The sequence below is a fragment of the Drosophila serrata genome, unplaced genomic scaffold, assembly GCF_035046125.1.
Source record: "Drosophila serrata isolate PLE 108 unplaced genomic scaffold, ASM3504612v1 contig_275, whole genome shotgun sequence".
NCBI lineage: Eukaryota > Metazoa > Arthropoda > Insecta > Diptera > Drosophilidae > Drosophila > Drosophila serrata.
Window position 1 is genome coordinate 2,905,339 of NW_028257173.1, and position 18,347 is coordinate 2,923,685.

An 18,347-nucleotide genomic window follows, 5' to 3' on the forward strand; every position below is an offset into this window, starting at 1 on the left:
GCTTTATCCGGCCGAAAAAAATTTTGTTCAGATATTTCCCATTTTTCGGAAAAAAGGAAAGGGGTTACATCATGAAAATTTACAAAATTCGGCCAAAAATTCACATTTTAAATGGAGTATGCAGTTTTGTTAACCTGCTAAAAATTAACATACTGCCGCTTTCCGAATTGAAATTAATGCGTTTTTGGCTGAGTTATGAGATTTTTAAATTTTGATTTGTGGAAAAATTTCAAATAAAAATATTGTTAATATCGGTTCAAAAATGGTAATGCACCTTCAGTCAGAAGCTTAAAAATAAGTGAAGGAGCCATTTCCGACCCCATAAATCATATATATTCTTTATCAGCATCTACAGGCCTTTCTTTCTAGCTTTATCCGGCCGAAAAAAATTTTGTTCAGAAATTTCCCATTTTTCGGAAAAAAGGAAAGGGGTTACATCATGAAAATTTGCAAAAATCGGCCAAAAATTCACATTTTAAATGGAGTATGCAGTTTTGTTAACCTGCTAAAAATTAACATACTGCCGCTTTCCGAATTGAAATTAATGCGTTTTTGGCTGAGTAATGAGATTTTTAAATTTTGATTTGTGGAAAAATTTCAATGCGTTTTTGGCTGAGTTATGAGATTTTTAAATTTTGATTTGTGGAAAAATTTCAAATAAAAATATTGTTAATATCGGTTCAAAAATGGTAATGCACCTTCAGTCAGAAGCTTAAAAATAAGTGAAGGAGGAAAGGGGTTACATCATGAAAATTTACAAAAATCGGCCAAAAATTCACATTTTAAATGGAGTATGCAGTTTTGTTAACCTGCTAAAAATTAACATACTGCCGCTTTCCGAATTTAAATTAATGCGTTTTTGGCTGAGTAATGAGATTTTTAAATTTTGATTTGTGGAAAAATTTCAAATAAAAATATTGTTAATATCGGTTCAAAAATGGTAATGCACCTTCAGTCAGAAGCTTAAAAATAAGTGAAGGAGGAAAGGGGTTACATCATGAAAATTTACAAAAATCGGCCAAAAATTCACATTTTAAATGGAGTATGCAGTTTTGTTAACCTGCTAAAAATTAACATACTGCCGCTTTCCGAATTTAAATTAATGCGTTTTTGGCTGAGTTATGAGATTTTTAAATTTTGATTTGTGGAAAAATTTCAAATAAAAATATTGTTAATATCGGTTCAAAAATGGTAATGCACCTTCAGTCAGAAGCTTAAAAATAAGTGAAGGAGCCATTTCCGACCCCATAAATCATATATATTCTTGATCAGCATCTACAGGCCTTTCTTTCTAGCTTTATCCGGCCGAAAAAAATTTTGTTCAGAAATTTCCCATTTTTCGGAAAAAAGGAAAGGGGTTACATCATGAAAATTTACAAAAATCGGCCAAAAATTCACATTTTAAATGGAGTATGCAGTTTTGTTAACCTGCTAAAAATTAACATACTGCCGCTTTCCGAATTTAAATTAATGCGTTTTTGGCTGAGTAATGAGATTTTTAAATTTTGATTTGTGGAAAAATTTCAAATAAAAATATTGTTAATATCGGTTCAAAAATGGTAATGCACCTTCAGTCAGAAGCTTAAAAATAAGTGAAGGAGCCATTTCCGACCCCATAAATCATATATATTCTTGATCAGCATCTACAGGCCTTTCTTTCTAGCTTTATCCGGCCGAAAAAAATTTTGTTCAGAAATTTCCCATTTTTCGGAAAAAAGGAAAGGGGTTACATCATGAAAATTTACAAAAATCGGCCAAAAATTCACATTTTAAATGGAGTATGCAGTTTTGTTAACCTGCTAAAAATTAACATACTGCCGCTTTCCGAATTGAAATTAATGCGTTTTTGGCTGAGTTATGAGATTTTTAAATTTTGATTTGTGGAAAAATTTCAAATAAAAATATTGTTAATATCGGTTCAAAAATGGTAATGCACCTTCAGTCAGAAGCTTAAAAATAAGTGAAGAAGCCATTTCCGACCCCATAAATCATATATATTCTTGATCAGCATCTACAGGCCTTTCTTTCTAGCTTTATCCGGCCGAAAAAAATTTTGTTCAGAAATTTCCCATTTTTCGGAAAAAAGGAAAGGAAAATGAAAATTTGCAAAAATCGGCCAAAAATTCACATTTTAAATGGAGTATGCAGTTTTGTTAACCTGCTAAAAATTAACATACTGTTCAGAAATTTCCCATTTTTCGGAAAAAATGAAAGGGGTTACATCATGAAAATTTGCAAAAATCGGCCAAAAATTCACATTTTAAATGGAGTATGCAGTTTTGTTAACCTGCTAAAAATTAACATACTGCCGCTTTCCGAATTGAAATTAATGCGTTTTTGGCTGAGTTATGAGATTTTTAAATTTTGATTTGTGGAAAAATTTCAAATAAAAATATTGTTAATATCGGTTCAAAAATGGTAATGCACCTTCAGTCAGAAGCTTAAAAATAAGTGAAGGAGCCATTTCCGACCCCATAAATCATATATCTTCTTGATCAGCATCTACAGGCCTTTCTTTCTAGCTTTATCCGGCCGAAAAAAATTTTGTTCAGATATTTCCCATTTTTCGGAAAAAAGGAAAGGGGTTACATCATGAAAATTTACAAAATTCGGCCAAAAATTCACATTTTAAATGGAGTATGCAGTTTTGTTAACCTGCTAAAAATTAACATACTGCCGCTTTCCGAATTGAAATTAATGCGTTTTTGGCTGAGTTATGAGATTTTTAAATTTTGATTTGTGGAAAAATTTCAAATAAAAATATTGTTAATATCGGTTCAAAAATGGTAATGCACCTTCAGTCAGAAGCTTAAAAATAAGTGAAGGAGCCATTTCCGACCCCATAAATCATATATATTCTTTATCAGCATCTACAGGCCTTTCTTTCTAGCTTTATCCGGCCGAAAAAAATTTTGTTCAGAAATTTCCCATTTTTCGGAAAAAAGGAAAGGGGTTACATCATGAAAATTTGCAAAAATCGGCCAAAAATTCACATTTTAAATGGAGTATGCAGTTTTGTTAACCTGCTAAAAATTAACATACTGCCGCTTTCCGAATTGAAATTAATGCGTTTTTGGCTGAGTAATGAGATTTTTAAATTTTGATTTGTGGAAAAATTTCAATGCGTTTTTGGCTGAGTTATGAGATTTTTAAATTTTGATTTGTGGAAAAATTTCAAATAAAAATATTGTTAATATCGGTTCAAAAATGGTAATGCACCTTCAGTCAGAAGCTTAAAAATAAGTGAAGGAGGAAAGGGGTTACATCATGAAAATTTACAAAAATCGGCCAAAAATTCACATTTTAAATGGAGTATGCAGTTTTGTTAACCTGCTAAAAATTAACATACTGCCGCTTTCCGAATTTAAATTAATGCGTTTTTGGCTGAGTAATGAGATTTTTAAATTTTGATTTGTGGAAAAATTTCAAATAAAAATATTGTTAATATCGGTTCAAAAATGGTAATGCACCTTCAGTCAGAAGCTTAAAAATAAGTGAAGGAGGAAAGGGGTTACATCATGAAAATTTACAAAAATCGGCCAAAAATTCACATTTTAAATGGAGTATGCAGTTTTGTTAACCTGCTAAAAATTAACATACTGCCGCTTTCCGAATTTAAATTAATGCGTTTTTGGCTGAGTTATGAGATTTTTAAATTTTGATTTGTGGAAAAATTTCAAATAAAAATATTGTTAATATCGGTTCAAAAATGGTAATGCACCTTCAGTCAGAAGCTTAAAAATAAGTGAAGGAGCCATTTCCGACCCCATAAATCATATATATTCTTGATCAGCATCTACAGGCCTTTCTTTCTAGCTTTATCCGGCCGAAAAAAATTTTGTTCAGAAATTTCCCATTTTTCGGAAAAAAGGAAAGGGGTTACATCATGAAAATTTACAAAAATCGGCCAAAAATTCACATTTTAAATGGAGTATGCAGTTTTGTTAACCTGCTAAAAATTAACATACTGCCGCTTTCCGAATTTAAATTAATGCGTTTTTGGCTGAGTAATGAGATTTTTAAATTTTGATTTGTGGAAAAATTTCAAATAAAAATATTGTTAATATCGGTTCAAAAATGGTAATGCACCTTCAGTCAGAAGCTTAAAAATAAGTGAAGGAGCCATTTCCGACCCCATAAATCATATATATTCTTGATCAGCATCTACAGGCCTTTCTTTCTAGCTTTATCCGGCCGAAAAAAATTTTGTTCAGAAATTTCCCATTTTTCGGAAAAAAGGAAAGGGGTTACATCATGAAAATTTACAAAAATCGGCCAAAAATTCACATTTTAAATGGAGTATGCAGTTTTGTTAACCTGCTAAAAATTAACATACTGCCGCTTTCCGAATTTAAATTAATGCGTTTTTGGCTGAGTAATGAGATTTTTAAATTTTGATTTGTGGAAAAATTTCAAATAAAAATATTGTTAATATCGGTTCAAAAATGGTAATGCACCTTCAGTCAGAAGCTTAAAAATAAGTGAAGGAGGAAAGGGGTTACATCATGAAAATTTACAAAAATCGGCCAAAAATTCACATTTTAAATGGAGTATGCAGTTTTGTTAACCTGCTAAAAATTAACATACTGCCGCTTTCCGAATTTAAATTAATGCGTTTTTGGCTGAGTTATGAGATTTTTAAATTTTGATTTGTGGAAAAATTTCAAATAAAAATATTGTTAATATCGGTTCAAAAATGGTAATGCACCTTCAGTCAGAAGCTTAAAAATAAGTGAAGAAGCCATTTCCGACCCCATAAATCATATATATTCTTGATCAGCATCTACAGGCCTTTCTTTCTAGCTTTATCCGGCCGAAAAAAATTTTGTTCAGAAATTTCCCATTTTTCGGAAAAAAGGAAAGGGGTTACATCATGAAAATTTGCAAAAATCGGCCAAAAATTCACATTTTAAATGGAGTATGCAGTTTTGTTAACCTGCTAAAAATTAACATACTGCCGCTTTCCGAATTGAAATTAATGCGTTTTTGGCTGAGTAATGAGATTTTTAAATTTTGATTTGTGGAAAAATTTCAAATAAAAATATTGTTAATATCGGTTCAAAAATGGTAATGCACCTTCAGTCAGAAGCTTAAAAATAAGTGAAGGAGGAAAGGGGTTACATCATGAAAATTTACAAAAATCGGCCAAAAATTCACATTTTAAATGGAGTATGCAGTTTTGTTAACCTGCTAAAAATTAACATACTGCCGCTTTCCGAATTTAAATTAATGCGTTTTTGGCTGAGTTATGAGATTTTTAAATTTTGATTTGTGGAAAAATTTCAAATAAAAATATTGTTAATATCGGTTCAAAAATGGTAATGCACCTTCAGTCAGAAGCTTAAAAATAAGTGAAGAAGCCATTTCCGACCCCATAAATCATATATATTCTTGATCAGCATCTACAGGCCTTTCTTTGTAGCTTTATCCGGCCGAAAAAATTTTGTTCAGAAATTTCCCATTTTTCGGAAAAAAGGAAAGGAAAATGAAAATTTGCAAAAATCGGCCAAAAATTCACATTTTAAATGGAGTATGCAGTTTTGTTAACCTGCTAAAAATTAACATACTGCCGCTTTCCGAATTGAAATTAATGCGTTTTTGGCTGAGTTATGAGATTTTTAAATTTTGATTTGTGGAAAAATTTCAAATAAAAATATTGTTAATATCGGTTCAAAAATGGTAATGCACCTTCAGTCAGAAGCTTAAAAATAAGTGAAGGAGCCATTTCCGACCCCATAAATCATATATATTCTTGATCAGCATCTACAGGCCTTTCTTTCTAGCTTTATCAGGCCGAAAAAAATTTTGTTCAGATATTTCCCATTTTTCGGAAAAAAGGAAAGGGGTTACATCATGAAAATTTACAAAATTCGGCCAAAAATTCACATTTTAAATGGAGTATGCAGTTTTGTTAACCTGCTAAAAATTAACATACTGCCGCTTTCCGAATTGAAATTAATGCGTTTTTGGCTGAGTTATGAGATTTTTAAATTTTGATTTGTGGAAAAATTTCAAATAAAAATATTGTTAATATCGGTTCAAAAATGGTAATGCACCTTCAGTCAGAAGCTTAAAAATAAGTGAAGGAGGAAAGGGGTTACATCATGAAAATTTACAAAAATCGGCCAAAAATTCACATTTTAAATGGAGTATGCAGTTTTGTTAACCTGCTAAAAATTAACATACTGCCGCTTTCCGAATTGAAATTAATGCGTTTTTGGCTGAGTTATGAGATTTTTAAATTTTGATTTGTGGAAAAATTTCAAATAAAAATATTGTTAATATCGGTTCAAAAATGGTAATGCACCTTCAGTCAGAAGATTAAAAATAAGTGAAGGAGCCATTTCCGACCCCATAAATCATATATATTCTTGATCAGCATCTACAGGCCTTTCTTTCTAGCTTTATCCGGCCGAAAAAAATTTTGTTCAGAAATTTCCCATTTTTCGGAAAAAAGGAAAGGGGTTACATCATGAAAATTTACAAAAATCGGCCAAAAATTCACATTTTAAATGGAGTATGCAGTTTTGTTAACCTGCTAAAAATTAACATACTGCCGCTTTCCGAATTTAAATTAATGCGTTTTTGGCTGAGTAATGAGATTTTTAAATTTTGATTTGTGGAAAAATTTCAAATAAAAATATTGTTAATATCGGTTCAAAAATGGTAATGCACCTTCAGTCAGAAGCTTAAAAATAAGTGAAGGAGGAAAGGGGTTACATCATGAAAATTTACAAAAATCGGCCAAAAATTCACATTTTAAATGGAGTATGCAGTTTTGTTAACCTGCTAAAAATTAACATACTGCCGCTTTCCGAATTTAAATTAATGCGTTTTTGGCTGAGTTATGAGATTTTTAAATTTTGATTTGTGGAAAAATTTCAAATAAAAATATTGTTAATATCGGTTCAAAAATGGTAATGCACCTTCAGTCAGAAGCTTAAAAATAAGTGAAGGAGGAAAGGGGTTACATCATGAAAATTTACAAAAATCGGCCAAAAATTCACATTTTAAATGGAGTATGCAGTTTTGTTAACCTGCTAAAAATTAACATACTGCCGCTTTCCGAATTGAAATTAATGCGTTTTTGGCTGAGTTATGAGATTTTTAAATTTTGATTTGTGGAAAAATTTCAAATAAAAATATTGTTAATATCGGTTCAAAAATGGTAATGCACCTTCAGTCAGAAGCTTAAAAATAAGTGAAGAAGCCATTTCCGACCCCATAAATCATATATATTCTTGATCAGCATCTACAGGCCTTTCTTTCTAGCTTTATCCGGCCGAAAAAAATTTTGTTCAGAAATTTCCCATTTTTCGGAAAAAAGGAAAGGGGTTACATCATGAAAATTTACAAAAATCGGCCAAAAATTCACATTTTAAATGGAGTATGCAGTTTTGTTAACCTGCTAAAAATTAACATACTGCCGCTTTCCGAATTGAAATTAATGCGTTTTTGGCTGAGTTATGATATTTTTAAATTTTGATTTGTGGAAAAATTTCAAATAAAAATATTGTTAATATCGGTTCAAAAATGGTAATGCACCTTCAGTCAGAAGCTTAAAAATAAGTGAAGGAGCCATTTCCGACCCCATAAATCATATATATTCTTGATCAGCATCTACAGGCCTTTCTTTCTACCTTTATCCGGCCGAAAAAAATTTTGTTCAGAAATTTCCCATTTTTCGGAAAAAAGGAAAGGGGTTACATCATGAAAATTTACAAAAATCGGCCAAAAATTCACATTTTAAATGGAGTATGCAGTTTTGTTAACCTGCTAAAAATTAACATACTGCCGCTTTCCGAATTTAAATTAATGCGTTTTTGGCTGAGTTATGAGATTTTTAAATTTTGATTTGTGGAAAAATTTCAAATAAAAATATTGTTAATATCGGTTCAAAAATGGTAATGCACCTTCAGTCAGAAGCTTAAAAATAAGTGAAGGAGCCATTTCCGACCCCATAAATCATATATATTCTTGATCAGCATCTACAGGCCTTTCTTTCTAGCTTTATCCGGCCGAAAAAAATTTTGTTCAGAAATTTCCCATTTTTCGGAAAAAAGGAAAGGGGTTACATCATGAAAATTTACAAAAATCGGCCAAAAATTCACATTTTAAATGGAGTATGCAGTTTTGTTAACCTGCTAAAAATTAACATACTGCCGCTTTCCGAATTGAAATTAATGCGTTTTTGGCTGAGTTATGAGATTTTTAAATTTTGATTTGTGGAAAAATTTCAAATAAAAATATTGTTAATATCGGTTCAAAAATGGTAATGCACCTTCAGTCAGAAGCTTAAAAATAAGTGAAGGAGCCATTTCCGACCCCATAAATCATATATATTCTTGATCAGCATCTACAGGCCTTTCTTTCTAGCTTTATCCGGCCGAAAAAAATTTTGTTCAGAAATTTCCCATTTTTCGGAAAAAAGGAAAGGGGTTACATCATGAAAATTTACAAAAATCGGCCAAAAATTCACATTTTAAATGGAGTATGCAGTTTTGTTAACCTGCTAAAAATTAACATACTGTTCAGAAATTTCCCATTTTTCGGAAAAAAGGAAAGGGGTTACATCATGAAAATTTACAAAAATCGGCCAAAAATTCACATTTTAAATGGAGTATGCAGTTTTGTTAACCTGCTAAAAATTAACATACTGTTCAGAAATGTCCCATTTTTCGGAAAAAAGGAAAGGGGTTACATCATGAAAATTTACAAAAATCGGCCAAAAATTCACATTTTAAATGGAGTATGCAGTTTTGTTAACCTGCTAAAAATTAACATACTGCCGCTTTCCGAATTGAAATTAATGCGTTTTTGGCTGAGTAATGAGATTTTTAAATTTTGATTTGTGGAAAAATTTCAAATAAAAATATTGTTAATATCGGTTCAAAAATGGTAATGCACCTTCAGTCAGAAGCTTAAAAATAAGTGAAGGAGCCATTTCCGACCCCATAAATCATATATATTCTTGATCAGCATCTACAGGCCTTTCTTTCTAGCTTTATCCGGCCGAAAAAAATTTTGTTCAGAAATTTCCCATTTTTCGGAAAAAATGAAAGGGGTTACATCATGAAAATTTACAAAAATCGGCAAAAAATTCACATTTTAAATGGAGTATGCAGTTTTGTTAACCTGCTAAAAATTAACATACTGTTCAGAAATTTCCCATTTTTCGGAAAAAAGGAAAGGAAAGTTATATCATGAAAATTTACAAAAATCGGCCAAAAATTCACGTTTTAAATGGAGTATGCAGTTTTGTTAACCTGCTAAAAATTAACATACTGTTCAGAAATTTCCCATTTTTCGGAAAAAAGGAAAGGGGTTATATCATGAAAATTTACAAAAATCGGCCAAAAATTCACATTTTAAATGGAGTATGCAGTTTTGTTAACCTGCTAAAAATTAACATACTGTTCAGAAATGTCCCATTTTTCGGAAAAAAGGAAAGGGGTTACATCATGAAAATTTACAAAAATCGGCCAAAAATTCACATTTTAAATGGAGTATGCAGTTTTGTTAACCTGCTAAAAATTAACATACTGCCGCTTTCCGAATTGAAATTAATGCGTTTTTGGCTGAGTAATGAGATTTTTAAATTTTGATTTGTGGAAAAATTTCAAATAAAAATATTGTTAATATCGGTTCAAAAATGGTAATGCACCTTCAGTCAGAAGCTTAAAAATAAGTGAAGGAGCCATTTCCGACCCCATAAATCATATATATTCTTGATCAGCATCTACAGGCCTTTCTTTCTAGCTTTATCCGGCCGAAAAAAATTTTGTTCAGAAATTTCCCATTTTTCGGAAAAAAGGAAAGGGGTTACATCATGAAAATTTACAAAAATCGGCCAAAAATTCACATTTTAAATGGAGTATGCAGTTTTGTTAACCTGCTAAAAATTAACATACTGCCGCTTTGAAATTAATTGAAATTAATGCGTTTTTGGCTGAGTTATGAGATTTTTAAATTTTGATTTGTGGAAAAATTTCAAATAAAAATATTGTTAATATCGGTTCAAAAATGGTAATGCACCTTCAGTCAGAAGCTTAAAAATAAGTGAAGGAGCCATTTCCGACCCCATAAATCATATATATTCTTGATCAGCATCTACAGGCCTTTCTTTCTAGCTTTATCCGGCCGAAAAAAATTTTGTTCAGAAATTTCCCATTTTTCGGAAAAAAGGAAAGGGGTTACATCATGAAAATTTGCAAAAATCGGCCAAAAATTCACATTTTAAATGGAGTATGCAGTTTTGTTAACCTGCTAAAAATTAACATACTGCCGCTTTCCGAATTGAAATTAATGCGTTTTTGGCTGAGTAATGAGATTTTTAAATTTTGATTTGTGGAAAAATTTCAAATAAAAATATTGTTAATATCGGTTCAAAAATGGTAATGCACCTTCAGTCAGAAGCTTAAAAATAAGTGAAGGAGCCATTTCCGACCCCATAAATCATATATATTCTTGATCAGCATCTACAGGCCTTTCTTTCTAGCTTTATCCGGCCGAAAAAAATTTTGTTCAGAAATTTCCCATTTTCCGGAAAAAAGGAAAGGGGTTACATCATGAAAATTTACAAAAATCTGCCAAAAATTCACATTTTAAATGGAGTATGCAGTTTTGTTAACCTGCTAAAAATTAACATACTGCCGCTTTCCGAATTGAAATTAATGCGTTTTTGGCTGAGTAATGAGATTTTTAAATTTTGATTTGTGGAAAAATTGCAAATAAAAATATTGTTAATATCGGTTCAAAAATGGTAATGCACCTTCAGTCAGAAGCTTAAAAATAAGTGAAGGAGCCATTTCCGACCCCATAAATCATATATATTCTTGATCAGCATCTACAGGCCTTTCTTTCTAGCTTTATCCGGCCGAAAAAAATTTTGTTCAGAAATTTCCCATTTTCCGGAAAAAAGGAAAGGGGTTACATCATGAAAATTTAAAAAAATCGGCCAAAAATTCACATTTTAAATGGAGTATGCAGTTTTGTTAACCTGCTAAAAATAAACATACTGCCGCTTTCCGAATTGAAATTAATGCGTTTTTGGCTGAGTTATGAGATTTTTAAATTTTGATTTGTGGAAAAATTTCAAATAAAAATATTGTTAATATCGGTTCAAAAATGGTAATGCACCTTCAGTCAGAAGCTTAAAAATAAGTGAAGGAGCCATTTCCGACCCCATAAATCATATATATTCTTGATCAGCATCAAAAGCTGAATCGATTAAGCAAAGTCTGGTTGAAAACTAAATTTTTCGGATTTTGTCCATTTTCTGAAATCATAAGGGGTTAAAATTGTCAAAAATAGCAAAAAAAATCTAATTTTCTAAATTTGCAAACTAAGTATGCAGATTTATTATCCCAATCATAACTAACACAGAACAGCTTTACGAATTGAAATTCATTTTTGGCTGAGTTATGAATGATTTAAAGTTCAATTTTCCGATAAAATTCGTCAACTGCTCAACGTTAGGTCCGAGGCGAACAGCGTTCTTCTTTTTAGACCATGTATGGCAGGAATTTATTGCCCGTATTATTTCCATTTGTCACTTAATCCAATCAAAACTAACACAGAATAGCTTTTCGAATTGGAATTCATTCAGTTTTGGCCTAGTTGTGAGTTTATTTATTATCGGATTTGCCGAAGAAATTGTTATATAAATTGTCGATACAAAAAGAAGGCAAATATTTTAAGCTTAGGAATGATCCATCTTTGATTCAATCCCACAATTTATATAATTTCCCACAATCTTAATATGATCTACTCTTTAAATTTTGTTTTCAATATAGTTTTATTTATTTTTCCTTTATTTAAATATAGGTTGTTTGCAGTTATTTCGTTTAAATTTATTTGAATTATTTCCTCACTTACAAACTAATTAATAAATTAATAGTTAGCTTAAAGAGACTTAAAATAGCGTAACTGAATGGGGAGAAAAACTAAACATGAAGCGCATGAGAAAGATGGTTTTGCATAGGAATACAAAACATAAAAGGAAAATACTATCAACAGAATTACTATGGGTACGGGGGATGGCATTAGTTATGGTATCTCTGTCCGTTTGTCCGTCCGTCCGTCGCCCTGTCCTTCCGTTGATTGAGCCGCGTAGATAGCTAGTTTTGTGCTCCTCTATTTGGAGTATTATTTTTGGCTCTACTTCAGTTTTTTCGCGTCATGCAAATGGTCCTCACCTTTAACTGTGGGATCTTTAAGCTTTCTTTTTTTTATTTGCCAGGCAAGCCTTAGACAATCAGAGTCTCCGCAGGCTGCTCGTGTGCCTCTGGGGCCGGACCCTATGTGGGTCCTGGCATCCCCAATAAGTGAGGGCACATCTTGGCTGAGCACAAAACTTGGCATCTACGGGGCCGTCAACTGAGGGACTGAGGCACAGCTCCTCTAATCTTCTTCCTTCATGTTGTCAACACTTTCATTTCATGGCTGCAGCAGTATATCTTTTGTTTTTCCTATAGTTATACAAGTTTCATGGATTTGTCGGTCGTGTAGAGTGCGTTGGGGGTTTTGGGGCACAAAAAAGGATATAAAATGGGAGGGGGGAGAAAATCCTATAACAGATTTCGTATAAGCACTTGGGAGCTTTCCAAACTAAGATTAATATGAAGAATTATCAACTAAATACGATACAACAAATAATAATAGGACAAGGATTCTAATCATCATTTTACAAATTTAGCTTTTCGTTTTGCATGGGATATCTTGTTTTTTGTTTGTTTCAGTTAGTTTTACACAATATTTACAGGTATTTTGCAGATTTTTTAAGAGTTTAATAAACAATTACGATAAGCTTTCATTTTGTTTGGTTTTTTCGAGTGGTTCCTCTTGATCATTTTGTGTTTGTTTTCTTTTTTCAAGAGCTTTACAATATGTTTTTCTGTGTTTTTAAAAATATATAGCTTGAAAATATGCTAGAATTACTACAATTTTCTACGTGTTTTTTCGTTTTGTTTTGTTTAAATTTGAAACATGCATATTTTTATGATGTAACTAATATTTGCTGTGTTCTTTTTGCTTTGCTTTGCTTGGTTTTTCATTTTTATACAATAAAAGTAAGAGTTAAAAGTAAATTATAAAAATAGCAGCTGGCCTTTTTGCTTGTATTTTATTGATCATAGTTAATAGTGTTTGGAAATTGGTTTATGCTTGTTTCTCCTCTGCCCCGTTCTCTCTGTTTTGTTGCCTTTAATGTTTTTTTGCTTTTTTTACAATTTACATCTTATGTCTCTGACTGCACAATGCAAATTATCACATATTTTTCAATAAATTTTCCCTCCTGATTTCTGTTTTCCTCTGATGTCTGGTTTTTCCCAAGCACTCTCTTTATATTATTTGTATTTCTGCTGCCGGTTTCCATCTTTCTTTCTCTGATATCCCTTCGATTTTCATGGCTAAAATTCTACTTTCTTCAAGTATTATTTCGAAAGCCAGTACATTTATATGTGGGGTATATATGTGTGTGTGTGTGTTTTGGGCTTTACATGTTTTATTCGTAGCGTTAACAACACGAAAACAAACGGTTAAACAAAACTAAAAAAGTATTAAACAAAAAAAAAATTATAGAGGAACAGCGCAGCAGCGCAATGTTAAAATATATATATTAAACTCTTAATCGCGAGTTAACAGCAAACGTTAACAGCGCCAGCCGCAGTCGCTGTTAGCGTGCAGTCTATCTGTGTGTGTGTGTACATTGATGTGTGTATGTGTGTCTGTAGGTGTGTGGGTGTGGTGTGTATGTGTGTTAAACAAATATCACAATCGAGAAATTAACAAAACGGCGGCTGCAGCAGCTCAGCAGCTCAACATCCTTAACAGCCAGCGGCAATAACACAACAGGCAGGCAGTTAGTTTAACCTCCGGTTAGCACAGTGTTAACTGGCTGTTATTGCTGCTATTGCTGTTGTTGTTGTTGCTACTCTGTGGCCTAATACTTTCGCTGCTCTCCTCGGCTCCATCTCCGCATCTCCCTCATCATCATCATCATTTAGTGGCGCGAGTTAGAAGGGGACAAAGCTGAGTTAACATTACAAGGTGTTTTCATTCTTATCAAAAAAAAACGACGTTCATTATTCAAGCCCATCCGAAGTGGGCCTTAAAAAACAAACACTACCGAGTTAGGTGTGAGCTTCTTGCCCAGCTTAGGACATGGGACCGTTGACTGTGGGTACCGCTGCTACCGCTGCTGCTACTGCAACCTGCTCCACGACGGATGCATCGCTGTTGTTGCCGCTGCCGCTGCTAACCGCTGGGACGGCGGTTCCGTTCTCGGCACTGCCATTGGGAATGCTCGTGGGCGCCGCCACGGACGCTGGACTTGTGGCTACCGGTGCTCCTCCGGTGCTGCCCACCACCACAGCTGAGACGGCTCCTGCCGCCGCCGCTGCTGCTGCCTGTCCTGCGGCATTTGGAGCAGATGTCGGCGGTGGTGCCTGAATGGCTGGGGTGGCCGGTGGGGCGGCCACGGCCGCCGGCTGTTGGCTTCCAGCAATCTGAAGCTGCATCTGGATCTGCTGCAGCGTCTCCTGCGGTATGTGCGACTTGAGAATGGTATTCTCAACCTCAAGCTTGTTGATCTTGTCCATTAGCTCGGAGATGCGCTCTTTTAGAACCTCCACCTCCTCGCGCACCGCAATCATGAGATGCGACTTGACCAGATCCTGGAAAAATAAGAAAATAAGAATAATCTTGGTTAGAAATGTGTTTAGAATTGGAAATTTATGCTTAAGGGAATCATAGTATCATAGTCAAAGGAATTATAGTATATGATCGGGCAAAGTAATTTGTTGTATCGCCATTCAACACTTTTACAAAGATACAAGCTACTTTTTTTTAATCTCGGACTGATTCTCTTTCAATCATTTTTTTTTAACCTTGCAGGGTATTATAAATCGTGTCAGAAGCTTGCAAAACAGTGAAGGAGTCATATATATTCTTGATCAGCATCAAAAGCTGAATCGATTAAGCCATGTCCGGTTGAAAAATAATGATTGATTTAACACACATTTTATAATAGCAAAAGGTTAGATTTAAACTGAAATTTAATTAGAAACTTTAAAAAGGAACAAGAAGAAGAACAAAAATAATTGTGTTTGCTACGGTGCTTAAGTACACTGTTTGAGAAGCGCAGAGGAGGGCACTTTTGTTGTGATAGGATACTTTGACTTAACACACATTTTATAATACCAAAAGGTTGGATTTAAACTGAAATTTAATTAGAAACTTTAAAAAGGAACAAGAAGAAGAACAAAAATAATTGTGTTTGCTACGGTGCTTAAGTACACTGTTTGAGAAGCGCAGAGGAGGGCACTTTTGTTGTGATAGGATACTTTGACTTAACACACATTTTATAATACCAAAAGGTTGGATTTAAACTGAAATTTAATTAGAAACTTTAAAAAGGAACAAGAAGAAGAACAAAAATAATTGTGGTTGCTACGGTGCTTAAGTACACTGGTTGAGAAGCGCAGAGGAGGGCACTTTTTTTTAGAGAGAGGGAATGCGAGGAAAGTATTATTTTTGAGAGAAAGTAAAAGAGAGCAAACACAATTTGGTTTTTCGAGAAGCGTAGGGAAAGTCTCAATTTTTTATAATTTGGAATAATGAGAATTTTAAATAGTAAAAAATATGTGATAAATCCGTAAAATTGATCAAAAATATAACAGGATTTTGTCCATATTTTTTTTTTTTAAATCATAAGGGGTTACATCATTAAAATTGTCAAAAATTGGCAAAAATTTGAAGTTTAAATTGAGTATGCAGATTTATTAACCTAATAAAAACTAACATAGGAAAGCTGTCCGAATTGAAATTGATGACTTTTTTGACTTAGTTATGAAGTTTTTAAGCTTTGATTTGTTGGTAAAATCGGCTTATAAATATTGATTTAAAACTTGCGATAATTTTAAGCTTCCTATTTCCGATTCGATCCTATAATTCATTTGCAAAGTAATACTATTTTCACGTTTTCCTAATCTTCAGATGAATAATATCTTGTAAATATTAAGTATTTGTAATGAGTGTAAAAATAATTAAAAATAAAAGGATAAGATATAAGAATCCATAAAGATATTCCCAGCTGAAAGATGGTTTATATGCTATATTTTATGGAGTAAGTATCTTCTTTACAGAGACTGTAAATGTTTATATTTTCACTGCAGTTTTTGTGATAAAATAAAATCCCTGCCTGTGTACCCTTTGTAATCCCAATACAGGTAACAAAAGAAAAGTATTTGCCAAAAAGATTAACAGTTTCCACTGTCGGCTAACATCCTGTTCACACTTGCAGAGACCTGACTCATTACAACGTTTGCTGCCGCTGATGTTGCGTTTAACATTTTAGCTTCAGTCTTTGGGGCTTTCAGGCCATTCATAAATCACATTTTTGCGACAATGTTTGTTCAGGTATATATGGCGTGTTCGCAGTTGGCTTTTTTTTATTTGCCGTGTAAATGTAAATGGTTCCCCGAAGAATCAAAAATGTGTTCGTGTCATTGTCAATGCCACAGTCGCAGCAGAACACGTCATCGGAAAACGAAACATCGACAGAAAAAAAGAAGGAAAATGAGGGGAAAAACAAAACCAGAGCAAAGCCAAAACACACACACCAATACACCCTAAATCCATCCATATTCATGGCTCACCTGACTGCACCATGTGAAAATTTAATAAACCTATTAAAGAGGCGGAAAGTCGAAAGGAAAACGCGTGTGCATGCAAACATTTTTTCGTTTTTTTTTTGTTTTTTTATGTGCCAGAATAATCGCATCCATTCCCTTTCATTTTGTGTGCATTTAATGGCACGTGTTCAGGTGAATTTTTCCCAAGTTTAATGTACGTCAATAGAGCGACAACATTTTTGGCTAAAAAGGTGGTTTTTCTTTTCTTTTTTTTCTGCTGGCTGCTGTCGATGACATTCGCCGTTTGCCAGCAGTTCCGTTTCATGAAGAGTCGAGTTTTCTTTCTTTCCCGACTCGACGACGACGACAAAGATGCGACTCTCCTCTCCACATGCGATCTCTATAAATAGTCAGCTTCGGGGCTGTGGATGCTGTGCTTTCGTCGTCGTCTTCACTTTCAACAATTTCTTTCGACATTTACTGTGGCCTGGTTTTTTCTTACAGGCAGCTCGAAAAAATAAAAGTTGAGAGTGCTGCGGCCAGCCAATCATTAAAATCTCAAAAAAGCAGAAATATAGTCAAAGCAGGATATCAGAAAAGCACAGGAAAATCTTTACTTAAAGAAAAGAGAGTCCCTTTAAGTCAATAAATTTTAAATTTCTTAAAAAATGCTAATAAAAAATACCTTATAAGTTTAAAAACTCTCAATAGTGGGAGCATTTCGTATGCCTCAACCATTAGTCATACCTCAAATTCTATACGATATGCCAGAATATAAATACATATATCCAAAAGCATGAGGATGAGGCATGGAAACCCATCGAAAAGTCGCATGTTCTGGCAGCGGTGCCAAAAAACAAAAAAAAGAACCCCCAACACACAAAAGACCAAATATAAAATTATATTTTGCACGTTTTTCGCATGTTTCTGCGGCAGCTAATAAATAATTTTTATAAAAATACATAATTGTATTTTTAGAAGAGCGCGAACTCGCACACACACACACATATTCGTTGCCGCTGGGCATAATCAATAAAATATTTTGTGCAAAGAAATAGCATTACCAAAATTAGAAGTCAAGTTGATAAAGACCCAAAGCAGACAGCAGACAGAAATCGGGTAAAAAAGGTAAAGCCAAAAAAACAACAGCAAGTTCGGAAACAATAGCAACCGCTTTAAACAAATGCAAACCGGTTGATACTGCTTCGGCTTGTTAACAATAAGGTGCAAAAAGATACACGCAAAAATAAAAGAGGAAAACAAGAAAGAAAACTTAACCTGAAGTCGAAGTTTATATACCCTTCAAGTTTGCAATTAAATTAAAAAAGATTCGCTTTGTTAAAATCAATATTTTTCTATGGAAATTTTTTCGGAAAATTAAATTTTAACTCATTCATAACTCAGCCAAAAATGCATTAATTTAAATTAGTTCTGTGTTAGTTTTCATTGGGATAAAAAATCTCCATACTTAGTTAGCCAATCTAGAAAATTCGATTTTTTGCCAATTTTTGACAATTTGAATGATGTAACAACCCCTTATGATTTTTTCAGAAAATGGACAAAATCCGAAAAATTTAGTTTTCAACCAGACATAGCTTAATCGATTCAGATTTTGATGCTGATCAAGAATATATATGATTTATAGGGTCGGAAATGAATTTTTCACAGTGTTACAAGCTATTATACCCTGGGCAGGGTATAAAAAAACTCGAA

The 18,347-nt window shown here is 33.0% G+C and overlaps 1 protein-coding gene across 13 annotated transcripts in view; it reads right to left on the reverse strand.

The window, feature by feature from the left end:
• Positions 1 to 11,778: 11,778 nt before the first annotated feature.
• Positions 11,779 to 18,347, reverse strand: part of bun (TSC22 domain family member bunched) — a 118,466-nt gene continuing 111,897 nt past the window's right edge. For all 13 annotated transcript variants that reach the window (XM_086834762.1, XM_086834756.1, XM_086834757.1 and 10 more), the window contains one exon: positions 11,779 to 14,675. In XM_086834762.1, the coding sequence (XP_086690888.1) occupies positions 14,157 to 14,675 (519 nt within the window). In that variant the 3' untranslated portion in view covers positions 11,779 to 14,156. The remainder of the gene's footprint in view (positions 14,676 to 18,347) is intronic.